We start from the raw sequence: 21,088 nt of genomic DNA, 5'->3' as shown, positions 1-21,088 counted from the left end.
AAGATCTCCATCCATAAGCTAAAGTGCTACCTCAAAAATCTACGGAGAAAAAAGCCAAATAAAACCAAAGTATGCGTAAGGAAAGAAATAATAAAGGCAAAAGCAGAAATCAATGAAATTAAAAACAGGAAAATTTTTTTGGAACACTGCATCAAAAACTAATTATTATTTCATGGTGACACAACATAACACAATAAAAAATAAATAAAAGTAAAAAATAAAAAATTCACGAAACAAAAAGCTGGGTTTTGAAGAATAAAATAAAATTAATAAACCTCTAGCAAGATTAACAAGAATCAAAAGTGACCCAAATCAATACCAAGAATGGGAAAGTGATGGACCAACAGACCCAACAGCCATTAGAAGGGCAAGAGGGAAATACTGTGGGCAACTTTAAGTTCATAACTTCAACAACTTAGAAGAGATGGGCCATTCTCTGAAAACCACAAACTACTAAAACTCAGCCAGATGAAATAGTAACAGAAACTATGAAGAAACTAAGTTTTTGTAATTAAAATCCTTCTGAATCCAGAGTTCTCAGTACTGGAATTGACATTTACATACCAGCAAGGGCAGGAGGCTGGAAGAACCACACGGTGGTGGATTAGAGATGGAGACGTCGGTAAGACCTTGTGCTCAACTTGATATGGGTACAGATGTCTCCGTACAGAAATACTGTAAATGTGTGTGTGCATTTCTGTACAGATGTGTGCGCAGGTTTGTACATACACACATGTATTTCTTTGTTCTGCCAACTGAGAGGGCCTGGAAGCAGGGGTGCCCCAGTAGCAATGAGCACACCCAAGTGCCCAGAACTTGGCATCTAACATCATCCTCAGTAAAAGGAAACAGGACACCTGGGAGAAGCAGCTGGTTCTAAGACTGGAGCAGGAAATACGTAAGGTGGACCCAGAGCATCTTCTAATGTCATAAAATAAAGAAGTGATTAAAAAAAAAAAAAACAATAACAGGGGAGCCTGGGTGGCCCAGTGGGTTAAGCCTCTGCCTTCGGCTCAGGTCATGGTCTCGGGATCCTGGGATCAAGCCCTGCATCGGGCTCTCTGCTCAGATGGGAGCCTGCTTCCCCCTCTCTCTCTCTGCCTGCTTCTGCCTACTTGTGATCTCTCTCTCTCTCTCTCTCTCTCTCTCTGTCAAATAAATAAATAAAATCTTTTTAAAAAAACAAACAATAACAGAAAATTGAAACATTGGTGATGAGGTACAGCAAAGGTGCACAGAGGCTGACTGCAGACTCCCAAAGACCAAAGCTGGGACAGTTGGAGCAATGATTGATCAGCCAATACCGGATTATGACCCAAACGGTAAAATACACACCCATGAGTCATACTGACGTAAAAAACGACGGAATACGTAGAGGAGGAGAAGAGACACCGTTCCCATGCAGAAGAATCCCAATTTGTGTAGATGCTCTGCTTTCAAGGAAGGAGGACCTAACTTCCCACTCTTAAATGTGGGCCTAACATCCTCCTCCAAAGAGTGAAGTACAGAAGGGGAGAAAAGGAACAGTTCTTCAATGGAAAAAGCCTGACCAACACAATTCAGCCATGTGAAAAAAGTCAACGTCCACAGCCACGCACCATCTCAATATGTGCACTCTGGATCATGTGGGACGAAAATGGCACTTCACCTCTGCGATCTGCCTCCACAAACACCTATAACCACGATCTAATGGGGAGAAGATCAGAGAAATTCCAGTAAAAAGGCATCTTACAACATACCCGAGCAGTACTCTTCAAAACTGTCAAGATCACCAAAACCAAGAACGTAAGAGAAACCGTCACAGCCGAGAGGAGCCTAAGGAGACGATTGCTACAACGGGGAGTCCTAGATGGGACCTAAGAGAGGAAAAGGACACTAGGTAAAAGCGAAGGAAATCTGAACAAACTATGCACTTTTGTTTATAATAATGTGTCGACGTCGGTTCATTAACTGTAGCAAATATACTAAAAAGGTATACCTATAAAAAGGTAAAAGGTATATAATGTAAATGGGGTGTCTGTGCTAGCTTCTCTGTTTTTGTGCAAATCTAAAATTGTTCTAAAAAATAAAGTCTAAAAATTCCTAAGAAAGAAATCTCTAGGCCTAGATGGTTCCACTAGAGAATTTTACCAGACATTTAAAAAATGAATACACCAATTCCACACAATCTCTTCTAAAAATAAGATGGAACACTTTCCAACTCATTTTATAACCCAACCTGAAAGTGCAACCGAAGACAGCACTGAAAATGAAAACCACAGACCTATATCTCTAATGAATTTAGATGCGAAATCCTCAACAAAACTCCATCAAACATAACCCAGTAGATAGAAAGAATAATTCACTCTAAGTGGATTTATTCCAGGCACGCAAGATTGATTCAATATTGAAAATCAATCAGCGTGATTCATCTCAGCAACAGGCAAAAGAGGACAAATGTCATGATCATATCGAATGTGGGGAAGACGCTTCGGACAAGGTTCACACCCCACTCAGGATAGATAAAAAACTCTCAGGTAACTAGGAACAGAGGGGAACTTTCTCAAATAAAGAGCATCTACCAAAAATTCTCAGCAATTAACATCACGAGAGACTGAACGTCCTCCCTTAGGATCAGGAACTCCGTGTGGTGACGCCCATTCTCCCTCAGCACAGCCCAGGAAGTTCCAGCCAGAGCAACAGGGCAAGAGAAGGAACTGGAAGCATACAAGTTGGAAAGGAAGAAATAAAAATATCTCTATTTACAGATGACATAATTATATAGAAATTCCCAAGTGTACAAAAATAAAACTCGTAGTAGTAGTAAGTGGGTTCAGTAGGCTCAGAGGACACGAGATCAAATACAAAAACCAGGGGCATTTCTACACACCAACAATGAACAGGGGAAATCTCAAGAAAAAAATGCAAGAGAATTTAAAATTTCTCCAAAGAAATGAACTCAACGTAACCCTCATATCTATACAAATGCTCATTCGAAAAGAATCATGGGCCTAAATGTCAAATGTAAAACTATAAAACTTCTAGAAAAAATTGATGAAATCTTTGGGACTTACAATGAGGCAAAGCATTCTTAATTTGACACCAAAAGCAAAATTCTACAAAAAATTAAATTGGACTTTGTAAAAATTTAAAATCTTTGCTCTGTGAAAGAATTCTGAAAATATACACTGAGGGGAAATATTTGCAAATCACATATTCAACACTAGACTTGCATTCAAAGTATTAAAAAAAAACTCCCGAAAACACAACATGAAAAAATACTCAATTAGAAAACGGGCGCGCAGAGTCATTTCACCAAAGAGGACATACAGCTGTGTCACGTAAGGACGTGAAAAGTTGTTCCCCTTCACTAGCCGTTTAAGTGTAAACTAGAAACACGGTAAGAGATCACTACAGAACTACCAGGATGGCTTTTTAAAAAAATTAGTGAGAAGCCGAGAAACTAAATCCCAAACATGTTGCTGGTAGAATGTAAGCAGGATAGCCACAGCCACTCTAAATAACGTGGCCTTTCCAACCCTAAAACCAGAATTGCCGTGTGACTCAGTGGCTGCCTGTGGGGCACTGACCCCGGAGCAACAAAACTCATTTTCACACAGAAACGTGTGCTCTGGTATTTACAGCAGCGTGACTCACGGTGGCCAGACACTGGGAATTCCTGAACGCCTGTCCGTGGTCCACCGCCAAACTGTGGTGTGCCCGCGCGGGACCCCACTCAGCAACGAGGAAGGACAGAGTCATTGATCCACACAAAACCGCCGGAGGAACGAACCTCAAGGAAATGATGCGGAATGGCAAAGCAATCTCCAGCAGACACGTATCGCAGGGCCCCACGGATAGACCCTTTCTGAAATACCAGAGACGAAGAACAGGTCAGTGGGTTCGCTAAGGGGGGGTGGGGGGTGCCTGGAAACGGGCAGCACCGGGGGTGGGCGTGATTGCTGGGCACTCGCCTGAACGACCACAGTGGCCGACCGCGCGTTACACGGACACACAAACGAGGACGTGCGCGGCCCGTGAGAGCCGAGACAGCTCTGGGCATGGCCCGCGTGCGGACTTCCCGTGTTCACAGTCTGGGACTCCCACAAGTACGCCGGTGAGAGTGTTCTCGGGCAAGTCCTCCGGTGGTCGTGCATTTCCACTGCTCGGAGCAAGGACCTAGGAGTGGGGTCGTGCGGTCCGAGCACAGTGACTCCTAGGAAGGACCCAGCCTGCTTCCCGACGTGGCTCTACGACTGGGGGCTTCAGTTCCTCCACACACTCTCCACTCATCAATTTCTAGGAAACGCGAACTAACATACAGTGGCAGAAGGCTGGTGGCGGCCGCCTGGAGAGGAGGAACCTTCTGGGGGGAAGGAAACGCACATTCTGTTCATTGTGGTATCAGATTCTCCGTGTGTGCGTGTCAACACCGGTCAGACCGCACTCTTCAGGTATGCGCCATTTGTTACACGCCATCTACACCTTGACAACGCTGGTTTTAAAGACAGAGTATCCCTCACAAAGAAAACCCTGTGCCCAGAGCCCACAGAATCGGCAACGTGTGTAAAGCACAATAATGGTGCCCACGCCGACTTCTGCCCAGGACCGCAGAGCTGGTCTGCCGTTAGGAACGCCACCGCCAGGGCGCCAGGGGCTCAGTCGTTAAGCATCTGCCTTAGGCTCAGGTCATGATCCCAGGGTCCTGGGATCGAGCCCTGCATCGGGCTCCCTGCTCTGCAAGGAACCTGCTTCTCCCTCTCTCACTCCCCCTGCTTGTGTTCCTTCTCTCCCTGTGTCTCTCTCTCTGGCAAATAAATAAATAAATCAAACCAAAAAAGAAAGAAAGAAAGAGAATCCACCATTATAATTTGCCACACTGAAATACTGAGGGAGAAAATGTATATTATCCTCTTAAGAGAGGCAAAATTTTTTATATTAAAAAATGTATTGCGTTTAATAAATACTTTGCAAACTAGAAGTAGCAGGGAAGTCCCTTAATCTGATAGCAAGCATCAAACCACAACCCACAGCAGGTCTCCTGCTCCCCAAAACCAGGTCAGGGACCAGAGACAGCACAGGACTGCCCTCCCCACTTTGAGTGGCTCCGCCCTGCCCTGGGGGCCTTCACCAGTGCAGTGGGTTATGAGAAGAAAGTCCTCAGGACTAGAAATGAGGGCGAAGCCCTAATGGCCCACAGACGATGCCACCGGGAATGAAAGGAATCCAGAAGAACCCGCAGAGAAGTGAGCAGGATTCATGACAGTTGGGCAAGCGCACAGGGCACAGTTAAGAAACAAAAACAACAAGCAGAAAAGGGAATCTGTTTAAAAAGCTCCAGTTTAAAAAGCAACAAAAATATTAAATATCTAATTTAATATTCTATTAAATATTAATACTTCAATATCTAATGAAAGACGTGGAACCCTTTACACGGAAAACAAACATCACAGCAAAGTTTGAGGAAGAAAAATACACCCAGTTTATGGGTCAGAAGGCTCAATCTTGCGAAGACATAAATTTCCCCAAATTAACTACTGAAGGAGGGAGGCTAACCCTGACAAGTGACTCTAAAATTTACCTGGAACCCCGCATGGGCGGGAGCACCAGCCCAGTCCGCTAGGGCAGGACCCCGCCGCCCCCGCTGGATTAGCAGTAACACAGTTGTAGGGGACACCCACCAGCCAGCCAGTGTGGACTGAAGCAGAGGGCACGGTCAGGAGCGGGCTCTCTACTTCTCCAGGGCCAGTGGCCGGTGGGGAGTCCTCCTGCCCAGCTCACAGGGGCACTAGGGTGGGCAAGAAGTAGGGTGAGGACACGCAGGTGCCGCTCCCAGGGGGTAGCAGGGTGGGGGGCTGCAGGGCTGGGGCTTCCTCCCCTTTGGTTTCTAAGACAGGAGGCTGGGACCTGTGTCATTGCTGCTGTTAGGAAAGCTGGAAAGAAAGAAGGTGGAGACCCAGCAGCAAAGGCCAGGCAGGGGTCCAGAACTCAGCACAGCCTGGAGCCAGAAAGCCCCCAGGATGCGTGTGGATAAAGATAAGGTCACTGTGGGGGAAGCAGGAAGTCAGAGTCCCTGCCCCTGGCTTGTTTTCTGAGAAGGGGATGAGGGCTACAGGGGTTTGGGAAGCCTGCCTGGGGGGAGGGGCTGCTGGAGATCACGCTGCAGGGACAGACTGGGAACTCTGCAGGGGTGGACACTGGTCCTGACGGTTGGGAGGGGTGGCAGGCCCGGGTGTGGGCACCCGCTGAGGTGGGACCAGGGCTGGTGTGAGTGAGGTGAGAAATGGGCAGGACCTTCATCTCCACAGCCTGGATGCAGAGGTGAAGTTCTGGGCCATGGGCAGCCAGGGGTGTCTGTGGAAAGGGGCTGAGATGATGCAGGGAGACAGGACCCTGGGAAGCAGGAAGCTGGGGAAGTGTGGGGTGTGCTGCCCGCGAGTGCTGGGGTTCCCAAGAAGAAAATCTCCAACCGGCCACCACATCAGCAAACCAGCAAGAGGTCCAGCAGCGCAAGACTCTCCCCACCTGAACACAGCAGAGTCCCCGACCTCACTACTGCAGAGTCCCTGACCTCACTACTGCAGAGGGGCTGTGGGGAGGGTGCAGGGGCGGTGAGGAGGTGGGGGCAGATTTAGACCACGGCAGGGGCTGGGGCACTCACGTGAGTAAGAGAGCTTCTTCTCCTGGAAGGCTCCAAGCACCTCTCCGCCCAGTGAGGCCCAGAGCGTGGTCAGCCCTGCCCGGGAGCCGCAGCAGCTCCCCAGACCCAAGGCCCAGTGGGAAGGGATGGTGTAGGCCTGAGAGTGTGGGTACACGGACCAGCAGCCTGAGTGTCCTCCCTTGGTCACTCGCTCGAGCCACGTTCACGGTCCCCAAATGGCAGCCTCCACAGCCCAGCTCCAGCGTGCTCCAAGCCCCTCCCCATGACAGCCTGGCCTGCTCGACTCATGTCCGCAGCCCGCCCACCCTGCTCCCGGCTCCTTCCTCACCCCACACCTCATCTGCGGGAGGCCCCAGTCCTTGGTCCAACTCTCAGCCTCGCACCCTGGGGGACCCCAAACGCCCACCTCCAGGGAGGCTCTGGGGTCCAGATGCATGTGTCCACGCCCCCACCTAACCTCCCTCATCCCTAAATCTGCACACCCAGCACTCCTGACGCCTTCTCCTCCAAAACCCACCAATCCCACATCCTGCAGCAAATCCAGCGATATCCCGACCCCCCCCCCCCCCCGCACAGGGCTCACTAGCTCGAACGGGACGGGGGCCCCAGTGCAGCCCATCTGGACCCACCAGTCTGTTCTCGCCAGCAGCCCAGCTCTGCCCCGAGCCCCGCACATCTCAGAGGAACCACCAGACCGTGCGCCCTCCCCAGAGCTCAGCTGCCGACCCCTCCCCAGCTCTCTGAGACCAGGCCTGTCCCAGCATGCCCCTTCCCCCCACTCCCCCTACACATGGAGCCCACGTCCCCCCCAGCCTGTGCAGTGGCTGTTCCCTTCGCCCACGCTCTCCTCCGGGCTATCTCCAGGATCCTGTGCAAGCTGGAACTGCGCCCCGGATTTCGTCCCGGTCCCGGTCCCGGTCCCTGCCGGCCACAGCACGCCTCACCACTCCCTTGTCCGTCCCTCCGGCACCAGAGCTCCACACACAGGAGCTTGACTATTGGGTGCCCCAGAGTCTGGCCCGCCTGAGCTGAAGGGTGAATGAGTACATGTGGCTTCTGTAAAGTGACTCTGGGACCCAGGAACACACGGCCAACCTGTCCACCCTGGGCCCCGAGATGGGGCAGCCCCAGAGATCGGAGTTCCCCTGAGGCCAGAACCCCACCTCTAAGGGGCTGGTCAGCTGTCCCCTGTGGCTGAGCACAGCAGACACTGGACCCCATGTGGCAGGGAAGGACTGCAGGCCCGGTGTGGGGTCCTGGGCACCTTCCTCCCACCTCCCACAGGACAGAGGGAGCTGCTGCTTGGGCCCCTTCACAGCCGAGGAAGGGGTTTGCCTGTCCACCTCCTGGGCCCTCACAGTGTCCAGCTGGAGATCAGGGAGGGAGGTGCCACGAGACAAGACTGGAGCCTCAGCCCCACGCACTCAGGGCGCAGCCTGGAGCCCACTCAGGACAGCAGGTGTGGGACGCAGCCTCGGCCAGCTCCTCACCCACAGCCCTGCTCAGGGGTAGGGGCAGAGGTTTCTGGCTAGGCCCCTCTGCTGCACCAAGCAGCTGCTGGGGAGTAAGGGGGACCACCTGTGCTCACATCCCACCCCCACCCACAGATCACACCTGCCGTCTGCCTGTGAGGACAGCCAGGGAGGGGTCCAGGCCCATGCTGGCCATTCTGGCTGACATGGATGGTCCCAGGGGAGGAGGGTCCCTGCCCAGAGGCCTGAGGAGCTTCCCAGGAGGAGCTGCTGATGCACCACCCCTGGGACGGAGCAGGGTGGGGTGCAGGGGCCGGAGTGGGAGGAGACTTGCTCCCTCTGCCCAGCCCTGCTCAGCCTCTGGGCTGGCTCCCGTGAGCTCTTCTCCAGTGAGGAGGGAGCGACAGCTGAGATGAGCTTTCCATTTGCCACCCAGCTACCCTTTAGAAGCACAGCGGTGACCCGCTGGTGGGCGGTGTGGGCTCCGGGGCTGCGGGGGTTCTTCCCATGCAGAGGGGATGTTCCTCGCAGCCGCAGACTGGCTGGTCCCTGGTACTTTCCCCCAAAACCTGACTCCTGCTCCTGTGAAATGAGGGTGGGAGAGGAGCCCCTGCTTGTCCGGACCACCACTGCCGTCTCAGCCTGGAGGGCTCTTTACTGGTGAGGAGGGGTCTTTGCAGCCGGTGTTATCCCATTTTGTATCTTCCAAGCTCTGCCCAGAACCGAGGTGGTCCCAGGGTGTGTGGCAGCCCTGGGAGGGAGAGATCCAGGGGGCCCGTGGTCAGCCTCCGTCCACTGTCGTGCTGAGCCCCCTCTCAGCACTCGGGACCAGCTAGTGACCTGCATTGGCTAAGTCCCTGCCCAGAGCAGCACTGCGGCCTCAGGAAAGCCAGAGAAGAGCGCCGAGACCTTGCCCTCCCTAGGTGAGGAGTCAGGCTTGGGGGCTGAGAGCAGAGGGCGGGGCCGGGCTCAGGCTCAAGCCAGATCTGCCACCTAAAACTGGCATCTCTGCCCGGTGAGAGCTGAGGGGTGCGCGTGTCTGCTGCGTCTGCGTGTGCCTGTGGGAGCCTCTGTTCCTGAGTGCGCCTGTGTGTGCCCACGCATGGGATGAGGGCAGCAAGCTTGTCTGAACACCTCTATGAGGGGCAGGGCGTCTGGGTTTGGGGTTGAACCCTGTGTCAGAGCCGTTATTCCGTGTTCCTGTGGCAGAGGGTGTGGGTCCTGAGCCTCAGGCGGGAGGCTTGGCATCTGTCTCCTGGGCAGGGCGGCATGTGGTGGGGCACCTGTGTCTGTCCAAGGCCTGGGTGCCCATGTCTGTGCCAGGTCGGGGTCTGCTGGGGGCACTCTGGTTCGCAGGTGTCTGTCTGCCTGGCAGGAACCTGGTGTTGTGTGGGTCACTGCATTAGGGGCTGTGGGTCTGGGTGTGGAGGTTGCCGTGGCTTTGACCCAGATGCCTGCGTGCCCCGAGTGCATCTGAGTTTGGGGGAGGGAACGTGGGACTTCTTCCAGGTAACGTCTGGGGGGCACAGGCGTTGGAGCATCACAGGGAAGCCTGGGGACTTGTCATTTGTCTCCTCGTGTCTGTGGGACTCAGGGCTCCTGAGGAAACACTGTTCTCCCACCCCTGCAGCCAAGGTGACACTTTTGTTCTGTCTTTGCCCTGGACAAGGGCAGACATTGTTCCAACTCTGATCAGTGGCAGATCTGAGCAGAGTCCTGGGGTCACCAGGAGCCATAGTGGAGGAGAGATAGAGGGACCCAGGGGTGGTTTTACCCCAGACCCCACTACAGGAGGCCGACCCCACCAAGGTTCCTCACCGCACCCCCCGGGGCCACCAAGCACCCCTGAATGAGCATAGCAGGTGTGCAGGCTTCCCACGGCCCTCAGAGCCCGTGCGTCCCACCCCTCCTGCTGGCTGCTGAGACCGGGACAGCCCAGCAAAGGTCCTGCCATGCCCCACGGGACAACTGAGGGGTCAGAGGCGGAGAGGGCAGATGACCTGTCCCAGGCGCAGGAGGCTGGGGAGGGTGGGGTTTGAACCTGAGCTGCCCGTCCCAGAGCCCCGCCCTGGAGCTCCGGGCTCCGCTGCCTCTCACAATCTTTGCAGGAAGAAAACCATGGGAAACTGCAGGCTTCCAGCAGGTCCTGGGCAGCACGTGGGAAGAGAGGACGGGGGGGCCTGTGGCCACTCAAGGGCAGAGGCTGGGACGAGTCCTGGGAGTTCTGGGGTTCTGGGAGGAGGCAGGAACTGAGAAGGGGACATGAACTGGGGCCTGGGGACAGGGACAGCCACCCTGCCGGGTTCTGGGCTCAAGGGCCTCTCCAAAAAGGGGCAGGGGTCGGGGGGCCAGGGTAGCCATGCCCTGGGGCATCCACTCCGTCCAGGAAGGAGGGCCACCTGCCACACCCCACTCAGTCCCAAGCTTGGGAGGAGGCCTCAGGGGACAAGGCCTGGTGTGGAGGGTGTCCTCTGAGGGCTCAGAGCAGCGAGATGCCCAACAGAGCCTGAACAGGGGTATAGGGGTTCTGTCCTCCAAACCCCTTCTCTCATGCATCAGCCCCTGTTTAGCCAGCGGCTACTTCGCATCAGGTGTGCGGGTCCCCTCGGCCATGTCCTGAGGCACTCAGTGAGCAGGTAAGAGCCCAAACCCCAGCCATAGTACACACGAGCACGTCGGGTTTTAGATGGGTTTTTGGAGATCTGGCAGCACAGCCTGTGACCTATGGGAACGATCCTGGAACGGAGAGCACAGGCTGATATGGGGCACAGTGCAGGGGGACCCTGGACAGGACTCGGCCACACTTTGGGGAGCCTCTGAGCCAGCAAACCCGTGGGTGCACAGGACGGGGGAGACCCACCACGGTAGGGCAGGGGTGAAGAAGTTACTTCTGTTTTGAGGATCCGGCCCTTTCAGTCCTGTGAGAACAGCTCCTTGGAGCCACGAGGAAGCTGCCCACAGTCCTGCCCTCTCGATCCCTCGGCCACCACAGCCAGGGCTGTAACCAGGGGTGGGGGCACAGGAAGTCTGGGCCCACCAACCTCCCTGCAGGCTGTGGCTGCATCCGCGTGGCCTGGGCAGAACCACACAGGAGCTGCCCAAGGGGTGAGGCGGCGGAGGGCTGGACCCCCAGGCCCGTGCGGAGGCGGCGGCTTCTGGGAGTGTCAGGAAGCACGTAGCTCGCCCGGCCGGGGTGTCCAGGGGACCCGGGATGGCCTCCTGCATCCTTCCAACTGCGTGGGGTGCTCCTGGGGAGCAGGCGTCCCATGAGTGGCCGGGATCTGCGACACGAGCCCATGGATGTCCTCCTCAGCAGTCCTGGGGGACACAGAGTAGGACAGCCCCTCCACCCACACCCCGCCCGCCCGCCAACTCTGACCGGCTGCCTCTGCCGGCAGGCGACGTACACCATGCCCACCGGGGACAACCACTCCGAGGTGACAGAGTTTGTCCTCGTGGGCTTCCCGGGCTCGCTGGGCGTCCACGTGTGCCTGCTGCTGCTATTCACGCTGGCCTACGCGCTGACGGTCACGGAGAACGTCGTCATCGTGGCTGTGATCCGCGTCAGCCCCCCGCTGCACAAGCCCATGTACATCTTCCTCAGCAACCTGTCCTTCCTGGAGGTGTGGTACGTGTCCGTCACCGTGCCCAAGATGCTGCTCAGCCTGGCCGCGCCCCGCTTCCGCCGCATCTCCTTCGCGGGCTGCATGGCGCAGCTGTACTTCTTCCTGGCGCTGGCCTGCACCGAGTGCGCGCTGCTGGGCGTCATGGCCTACGACCGCTACGTGGCCATCTGCCGCCCCCTTCACTACCCGACGATCATGAGCCCCAGCCTCTGCCGAGTGCTGGCCGCTGGCTCCTGGCTCTCCGGCTTCGCCATCTCCCTGGGGAAGGTCTTCTTCATCTCACGCCTGGGCTACTGTGGCCCCAACGTCATGAACCACTTCTTCTGTGACGTGTCCCCCCTGCTAAACCTGGCGTGCTCCGACATGTCGGCGGCCGAGCTGGTGGACTTCCTCCTGGCACTGCTTATCCTGCTGGGGCCGCTGCTGCTCACCGTGTTCTCGTACGCCGCCATCCTGGGCACCGTGTTGCGCATCCCGTCCACCGCTGGCCGGCACAAGGCCTTCTCCACCTGCGCCTCGCACCTGGCTGTGGTGGTCATCTTCTACTCCGCCTCCCTCTTCATCTACGCCCGGCCGCGCGCCCTCTACTCCTTCGACCTCAACAAGCTGGTGTCCGTGGTCTACACGGTGCTCACGCCGCTGTTCAACCCCATCATCTACTGTCTGAGGAACCGGGAGGTCAAGGAGGCCCTAAGCAAGGCGGCCCAGAGGGCAGCCCAGGCCCTGGGGGTCCCATCCTAGGAGCCTCCCCAGGACCCCGGCTCCCGCGGACCTGCTCTAGGCATCTGTGTCCCCTGAGTGGCCACAGGGCGAGGAGCTGAAGGCGGAGTCCTTGCTGTCCCCACCCTCGTCATGACCTGCCCAGGACGCCAGCCAGGATGAGCACCCCAACCTGGGTCACCCCCAGCGAGCCAGTGCCCGGAACAGGCACCTGTATGGAGCCCTCACTGCACACCCCAGTTGCCTCACAAGGTCTCATCCTGGGTGCTTTGCACCTGCTGCCCATGGCAGCCAGGAACCCCCATTCCAGGCGGGACCCCCTCTGTCTCCCAACCCAGGGTAGAAATGGAGTGGCCAGGTTGCAGGCCTGGGCCTGCCTCTTGGCCGAGGCCCCATGCAGTCCCCACCAGGTGCTCCTCCTCTGGGCAGGCCCCCAGGCCAGGTCAGCCACAGCACCAGACCCCTGCGCAGTCCCGGGGAGAGGGTGTGAAGGAAGAGGGGCGGGTGTGCCCCAGCTGGGACACAGAACCTTCTGACGCCATGGCACCAGTGATCTCAGGAGAGCTCCTCGAGGGAGATCTCGGTCCTGCCCTCCCTGGTCAGCCAGGCCCGTGCTGGACCCGCACCCAGTCTCCCCTTGGTGACGGTGTGCATGTGGGAGCTGTGGCCGGGATAGCCATCAGGGACCGCGCACAGCAGGGCCCAAGCGGATCCCATGCCACGTCCACAGAGCAGGGAGGCCACATTCGGGCAGACAGCTGGAGGAGATGGGTCTCTGGTCGGACCACCACCAGTGCTCTCGTGGTGCCCCGGTGGGATTTCAGGTGATAACTGTCAACCATGCTGGCAAGTTGGGGCGATCTAGAATGCTCGTCTCATGAGATGGACGAGGGGGGTTTTGAGCTGCTGTCTCTGGGCCACAGAAACACACCGGACCCTGAGTCACCGGACCGTGAGGCTGCTTGCCCCACGTGCTCACACTGGGCTCGGTGCCACCAGGTGCAGGGGACAAGTCCCCACGTAGCCCCGCGGGCCAGGCCTGTGGGCAGGACAAGCAAGGGAGGTCCTGCCGCCCCGTCCACTGGCGGAGCTGTCACTGCGTCCCTACCTAGCCTCTTGGCACAGACGCCACCGCCATGGTAGCCAATAGGAGGGAGCAAGCATCCCACGCACAGTGCCCGTAAGCCCGATACCTCGAGCTCCTCCCTCTTTCAAGATTTATTTATTTATTTGACAGAGAGAGATCACAAGTAGGCAGAGAGGCAGGCGGAGAGAGAGAGGAGGAAGCAGGCCCGACTCAGGGCTGGATCCCAGGACCCTGGGATCATGACCTGAGCCGGAGACAGAGGCTTACTTAACCCACTGAGTCCCCCAGGCGCTCCAACCCCGCCCTCTTTCATAACAGATGTAGTTCCACATCAAATTTCTGCAAAGTGATCGCTCTAAAAACTAGGCTGAAAAGACCATGGCTCACTGGTCTGACAGTACAGCAAGCTCGGAGCGCCAGCCTCTCGCTCAGTCCTGCAGAGACCAGCTGCACCGGGGAGCTCACAGCCTGGGCTAGTCCCCCAGAAGCAACAGATGCAGCTCGGGTCAGGGCCAGACACACAGCAGGGCCCCCAAGGCCAGGGAGACACAATCTGCTCCAGGTGGGGCCTGGGTGCTGCGCAGGGATGAGGCCGTGAGGGAGCCCCAGCGAATGTGGACTAATGCCCTGCAGGGAGCAGCGAGGTCGGGAGACAAGGCAAGTCCGCAAGCCAGGAGGAGCTGGGATGCAGGGCCCCTGGCAGGGCACACAAGGGGCTGCCCCTCATCCTCCTGCCGCGGCCGAGCACTTGAAACAAAGCGGAGACGTGCTCTGGTCTTCACATTGGAGACAGAACTCCACAGCCAGGCCAGAGGGAGAGCCCACCCCGAGTCAGGGGGAGAAGCGGAGACTGGGGGTGTTGGAGGAGAGGGGCACCGGCATACGCAGCCCAGTCAGGCGACTAATTAGTGCTGGGAGACTGAAAACTAGGGGTCAGGAACAAGGCCCCGGCGTTGGTGGGGGGTGCCCCAAACTGAAGACAGAAGCCCCAGAGCAGAGACGAGAAGGGCAGCCGGCAACGGCCTGATGGGGGACCTCGTGGGCTCTTGGACTTGGGGCCCCATAAAATCATAATTTGAGTTTTTAGAAGATTGCTCTAACTTTGGGATGTTCTAACGGGATTTGGCCTCGTTCTAACGTGGGATACGGAGCACAGTGTGGGAGCAGGAGTCCAGGGATGAGGGAGCCAGGGCAGAGCCCCAGGCAAGAGGCTGGGGAACCTCGGACACGGCGCAGTTGGCCGGTGTGCGAGGCTGCAGAGCTGCCCCGAAGGTAGGGCCGAGCTCCGTGAGGCGCTGAGCCTGGAGGTCCACTGTCGACCCACCCAGATGGGCAGGTCTGGGGAGCAGGACCCCTGCTGGGACCACCCTGGTCTCCCACTCCCTGCCCCCTCACTTGACCCTGCCATCAAACCCCTATTGTCCATAGGCAAAATTCCCAAATCCTTACTGGGACCCTGTGACCCAGCCTTCACTAACACCTCCTGGGGTCCTGACCACACTGCCTCCCATCTCTCCGGATTGCCAGGCATCCCCATCTGCTCCCGTCAGGCACCAGCCCCCATCAAGGACACTGAAGGAGACAGTCCCCTCTGCCCTGGCCCCTCTTGCAAGCGTGTCTCCAGGTGGGGCTTGCACAGAAGGACACCCGCAACCTCCCAGGGTGTTCACCTGTGTCTGTCCATCCATCGCATTCACATATTCCAGGCACACACTCCCGGGGGCCACTGAAGCCTCCTGCGGACCCAGGCTCACCACTCTGCCCACGTGCACCCTGGTGCAGGGACGGAGCAGCAGGTAAAAACGGTAGCCCTGGCACTGGGGGGTGGGCCATGGGAGTGGGTCCCCTGCATCCGCTGGGAGCGTCCCGCCGGGCCCTCCCTCCTCTGGGCCAGCGTGGCCCAGACTCTCTGCCCCATCTGATGCTCCATGTGTGCTGTTTTCTCGGACTTTGGAAGGTGTGTATTTCCAGTGACTACTCCTTTCTTTTGCACAGTGTGAAGTTGGGGACAGCAGAGAAGGAAGCGGCCGCTAATCCTGCGTGAGCCTTGGGAGGCCAGTCTCCCTAGGCCTGCGGTGCTGAGCCAGCCCTGCCCCCTGCCCCAGAGCCCCCAGGGACAGGAGGACCCACCAGCAGATGAGGAGTCGGAGCTTCTGTGGCCCGGGACACCTTGACACCAGGGATCCCACCGACCACCCCACGCCCTCTCCGAGGCCTCCTCTGTCTCCCTGCCCCAGCCCCTGTCAGGGTCCAGTTTTTGGTTAAAGATGGTCAGTTGCGCACCGCATGGTCCCTCCTTATCCCACCAGAATGACGGTAAAGGAACCCACAGGATAAGGACAGTGACAGAGGGGACAGAAGCAACAAAGCCCCAGAAACTGGATAAATGGCGCGGTCTGGCCAGAGCTGAGGGGACTAAAGTGCAAAGCCCAGAAGGAAGGGATCTGCCTCTCGGATACCGCTGAGACCCCTCACTCGCGGCAGACTGGGTGAGCAGAGTGGAAACTCGTGGCGCCTAGAGTAAACCTTATTATTCAAAAACCAACTTGTGTCCATATATCAGCAACAAACACTAGGAAGTTGAAGTAGTTTCCAAATACCATTTCCAGTATGACGGGAATGGAAGAGGGCATGTGATATGATGAGCACTGGGTGTTATTTTCAACTAATGAATCATTGAACATTATATCTAAAATTAACAATGTACTATACCTTGGCTAATTAAATTTAAATTTAAAAACAGAATAGCTAAGGGTAAATCTTACAAAAATGTGCAAGAACTATATGCTCAAAACTACAAAATATTGCTGAGAACATTAAAGAAATGGGGTGTAAACCACATTCATTGGCTGAAACACTCCATTTTTTTAATCCTCCCCAAACTGATCTATACATTCAATGTGATCTCAGTCGGAACCTGAGCAGGCTTCTCTTAGGAACCACCAAACTGATCCTAACGACCTAGAATTTTCACAACAACTTGAAAAAGAGCCACAGATTTAGAAAACTAACACTGTCTGATTTCAGGTTTTATTATAAAGCTACCGTGACAAGACAGCACAGTACTGGCCTCAAGAGAGACAAACCGGCCAGCAGATCAGAGTAGAGAGACTACAGAAATGGAGCCCCACATAGAAAGACAACTGATTTTTGACAAAGGCAATTTAGTAAACAGAATAGTATGTTCAACAAACGGGGCTGGAAAAATGAGATATCTTGTTTCCTCCAAATAGGCTTTGATCCCTACCCTAACTCACAGCATACATACTCATAGACCTAACTATAACCTAAAACTCCCAGAGGAAAACATCTGTGGAAATCTTTTTTACCTTGGGTTGGGCAAAAATTTCTTAGATATAAAAGCAAAACCAAAACCCATAGAAGGAAAAAAAATCACCAACTGAACTTCAATAGAATTTAAGTCTTCTGCTCTTCAGGAGGCATAGTTAAAACAATGAAAATACAAGCCACAGCCTGAGAGAAGATATTTCCAAATCACGTGTCTTGGCGGGAATGTAAATGGCAGAGCCACTTTGGAGAACGAGATGGGAACTTCCTGAAACAGTGGACTCAAACCCACCATACAATCCCCATCTCACAGGTATTTATCCAAAAGAAAAGAAAGTCTTTCCAAAGACTCTAAGTGTATGTTCGTAACAGCTTTCTTGTGACAGCCCAAAACCGGAACTAGCTCAACTGTCCCTCAGCCAGCGGATGAATAAGTTACGTCCCATCCACATGCTGGGTTTGCTGGTGATCGAGAGGAATGGACTACTGATGCAGACGACATAGGTGGTCTCAGAGAAACCATGTCCAATGGGAAAAATGTGACACCTAAAAACCTGGAAAATGCAGACTGATCACCAGTGACGGCAGACCAGGGTTGCCTGCGATGCTTTTGGCGGGGGGGGGGGGGGGGGGGCAGGAAGGGTTAGACCTGCAAGCCAAACACATACTCTCTGACCCTTTTCAGAAAAGGCTCGTCCCCAGATACAGCAAGATTGATAAGACTGTGATTGGGAATATTCCAGAACTAATAAACAAGAGAAATCTATAGATTCAATAAAAGTCAATGAATGTTGAGCAGAACTAAGACAGATGACACCCAGACATATTATACTAAAAGCACATGACATCAAAGACAGAGAAAAACTTTCAAAAAGCAGGGGCGCCCGGGGGGCTCAGTGGGTTAAGCCGCTGCCTTCGGCTCAGGTCATGATCTCGGAGTCCTGGGATCGAGTCCCGCATCGGGCTCTCTGCTCAGCGGGGAGCCTGCTTCCTCCTCTCTCTCTCTCTGCCTGCCTCTCTGCCTACTTGTGATCTCTCTCTCTCTGTCAAATAAATAAATAAAAAATCTTTAAAAAAAAAAAAAAAACTTTCAAAAAGCAACCAGGAAAAAGGCAGATGTCTTCCTAGGGAACCAGAAACTAACTATAAAGCACTTCTCAAACTCAACACTCAAAAAAACAAATAACCCAGTCAAAAAATGGGCAGAGGACATGAACAGAAACTTCTCCAAAGAAGACATCCAGATGGCCAACAGACACATGAAAAAATGCTCCACATCACTCAGCATGAGGGAAATACAAATCAAACCACAGTGAGATGCCACCTCACACACGTCAGAATGGCCAAAATTAACAAGTCAGGAAATGACAGCTGCTGGCGAGGATGCGGAGAAAGGGGAACCTCCTGCATTGTTGGCGGGAATGCAAGCTGGTGCAGCCACTCTGGAAAGCAGTGTGGAGATTCCTCAAAAAGTTGAAAGTAGAACTACCCTACAACTAGGGTATTTCTAGTGGCTACTCCTTTCTTTTGCACACTGTGAAGTTAGGGGCCACTGCAGCAGAGAAGGAAGAAGCCGCTACTCCTGTGTGAGCGTCAGGAGGCCAGTCTCCCTAGGCCTGCGGTGCTGAGCCAGCCCTGCCCCCCTCCCAGCATTTGCACTGCTGGGTATTTGCCCCAAAGATACAGATGCAGTGAAAAGAAGGGTCACCTGCACCCAAACGTTTATAGCAGCAATGGCCACAGTCACCAAACTGTGGAAGGAGCTGAGCTGTCCTTCAACAGACAAATGGATAAAGAAGACGTGGTCCATACACACAATGGAGTATTCCTCAGCCATCAGAAAGGACGACCATCTACCATTTGTATCGACATGGACGGGACGGAAGGGGATTATGCTGAAATAAGTCAAGCAGAGAAAGACAATTATCATAAGGTTTCACTTATTTGAGGAACACAAGGAATAGCTCAGAGGACCACAGGGGAAGGAGGGAAAACTGGGAAGAAATCAGAGAGGGAGACAAACGATGAGAGACTCTGAACTCTGGAAACCAAACTAAGGGCTGCTGGGGGGGTGGGGAACGGGGTAACCGGGGCCCAGTTGTGACGAACGCCGGCTGCTACGCGAGACCATCGAATCACTGAACACATCGGAAACCGGCGATGCACCATACAGTAGCGAACTGGACATTAAGGGGGAACCGCGGAGTTTCCAGCGGTAACTGTGGAAGTCGGCGCCTTCAAGGTGCCGGAAAAGTCCGCCGTCCCAGCGCCTCTACGCGAGGAGGATCGCGCCCACACGGCAACTGTGGCCAGTTTTCCTAAAAAGTCAGTCACAGTCTTAGGTGGGTACTTGCCACTCCTGAGGACACTGGGAATCAGCTGGTCCAGGCTTTACAGGAGCGTCTGAGAAGTTCCTGAGTGTGGCCTGGGGACAGCTTCTGCCCCCCAGACCATCTGTCTGTGACCAAGAGCCCGTGAGTAGCCTGCAAAGGCGCTAATTAGTCTCAGGTTATTCAGAGAAAACCTGCTTATGCCTTTCCTGGAACTGCTTATTTTAGAAACATTTCCAGCCTTACTCTGCACTGTCCTTCCCTGGATCATCTGTGTTCCCTGTTGCTGTGTAACAAGTCATCACAGGTTAGCACAGAACTGTTTATTAGCTCGTGGTTTCTGTGGCCCTTCTGCTTGGGTCTTCGCCGGACTGCAGGCAGATGCCAGCTGGGGCGCGTTCCACAGGAGGCTCAACTGGGGAGGGACCCACTTCCAAGCTCTCTCGGCAGAGTTCATCTCCTCACAACTGTAGGACTTCCGGGAAGAGATCCCTGCCAGGTGGCCCCTACAGGCCCTCCCACTGTAGGCCAGCACGGTCAGACTCATGGGGTCTCACATAACATATCACAGGAGTGACATCCCAATCCCCTTTGCGTAGTGGCTGGTTCCCATCCACTCCCAAGCACTTTGTTGTCCTCAAAACATTAATAAAAGTAAACTGGAGAAGAGTTGGGTTCACTCAGCGGTCTAGAGGTCTTTTGCCCAGAAAACTATCAGCCAGATTTGTACCCAAGCCCTTCTCACTGCTAAACCTTTTAAAATTCCTTTTTTTTAAAGCTTGTATTCAAATTACAGAGGAGGGGACTAAAAGGCAAATTTTAACAAAAGTAGAACTTGTTGATAACGATGAAGTTGTATTACTAGGAAGAAATTTCATAGCAGGATAATGTGAGGTGTAATGTTTTTCTCTACAACCAATCTAGAGATCACCACCCAGCTTCTGGCAACCACCATTCTACTCTGTCTCTAGGAATCTGACTCTTCCAGGTGCCTCATGTAAATGGAATCATGCAGTTTTTGGCCTTCTGCGTCAGGCTTATTTAATTTAGCATGATGTCCTCTGGGTTCGCCTATGCTGTCATGGATGGCAGGATTGTCTTCTTGTTTAGGGATGAATAATATTCCACTGTGTGTGTGTGTGTATATAAGTGTGTGTATATATGTTTATTGTATGTGTGCATATAAGTATGTATACATGTGTAGTATATGTGTGTATATGTGTGTGTACATGTGTATTATATATGTGCATATGTGTATATGTGCATGTGTTATTTGTGTATACACGTGTATTATATATGTGTGTATATATGTGTATTATGTGTGTATACATGTGTATACATGTGTATTGTATATGTGTGTTTGTTGTGTGTATTATACGTGTGTATGTGTGGGTTATATGTGTGTGTGACCGAGTATGTGTGTGTATTATATGTGTGTGTAAGTGTGTATTATATATGTGCAAGTGCATATTATATTGCATATAAGTGCATACATGTGTATTATATGTGTATATGTGTGTATACATGTGTATTATGTGTGTGTTATATGTATGTGTATAATTGTGTATACATGTGTATTGTGTGTATTATGTGTGTAAGTGCATATATGTGTGTATTATATGTGTGTGTATACGTGTGTATACGTGTGTGTACATGTGCATTATGTGTGTGTTGTATGTGTGTATAAGTGTTATTATATGTAAGTGTGTATACATGTGTATTGTGTGTGTTATATGTGTGTGTGTCATATGTGTATACATGTGTGTTATATGTGTGTGAGAGTGTGTATATGTGTGCATTATATATGTGTGTGTGCGTGTGGGTGTATACACCGGTCTTCATTATCCATTCATCTGTTGACAAACACTTGGGTTGTTTCTGTGTCTTTACTATTGCAATGAACATGGAGATGCAAACAGTCATTG

At 53.7% G+C, this 21,088-nt stretch overlaps 1 protein-coding gene across 1 annotated transcript; it reads left to right on the top strand.

The window, feature by feature from the left end:
• Window positions 1-11,378: 11,378 nt before the first annotated feature.
• LOC125084422 (olfactory receptor 6B1-like) lies at window positions 11,379-12,479 on the top strand. The gene has a single exon (XM_047701649.1). It carries the CDS (start codon window positions 11,379-11,381, stop codon window positions 12,477-12,479), a length of 1,101 nt encoding a protein of 366 aa, XP_047557605.1.
• Window positions 12,480-21,088: the final 8,609 nt, after the last annotated feature.

Source organism: Lutra lutra, chromosome 14 (assembly GCF_902655055.1).
Source record: "Lutra lutra chromosome 14, mLutLut1.2, whole genome shotgun sequence".
In the NCBI taxonomy this organism is placed as follows: Eukaryota; Metazoa; Chordata; class Mammalia; order Carnivora; family Mustelidae; genus Lutra; species Lutra lutra.
The sequence above is the reverse complement of the archived record's forward strand: the minus strand, read 5'-3'. Positions and strand labels throughout refer to the sequence as shown.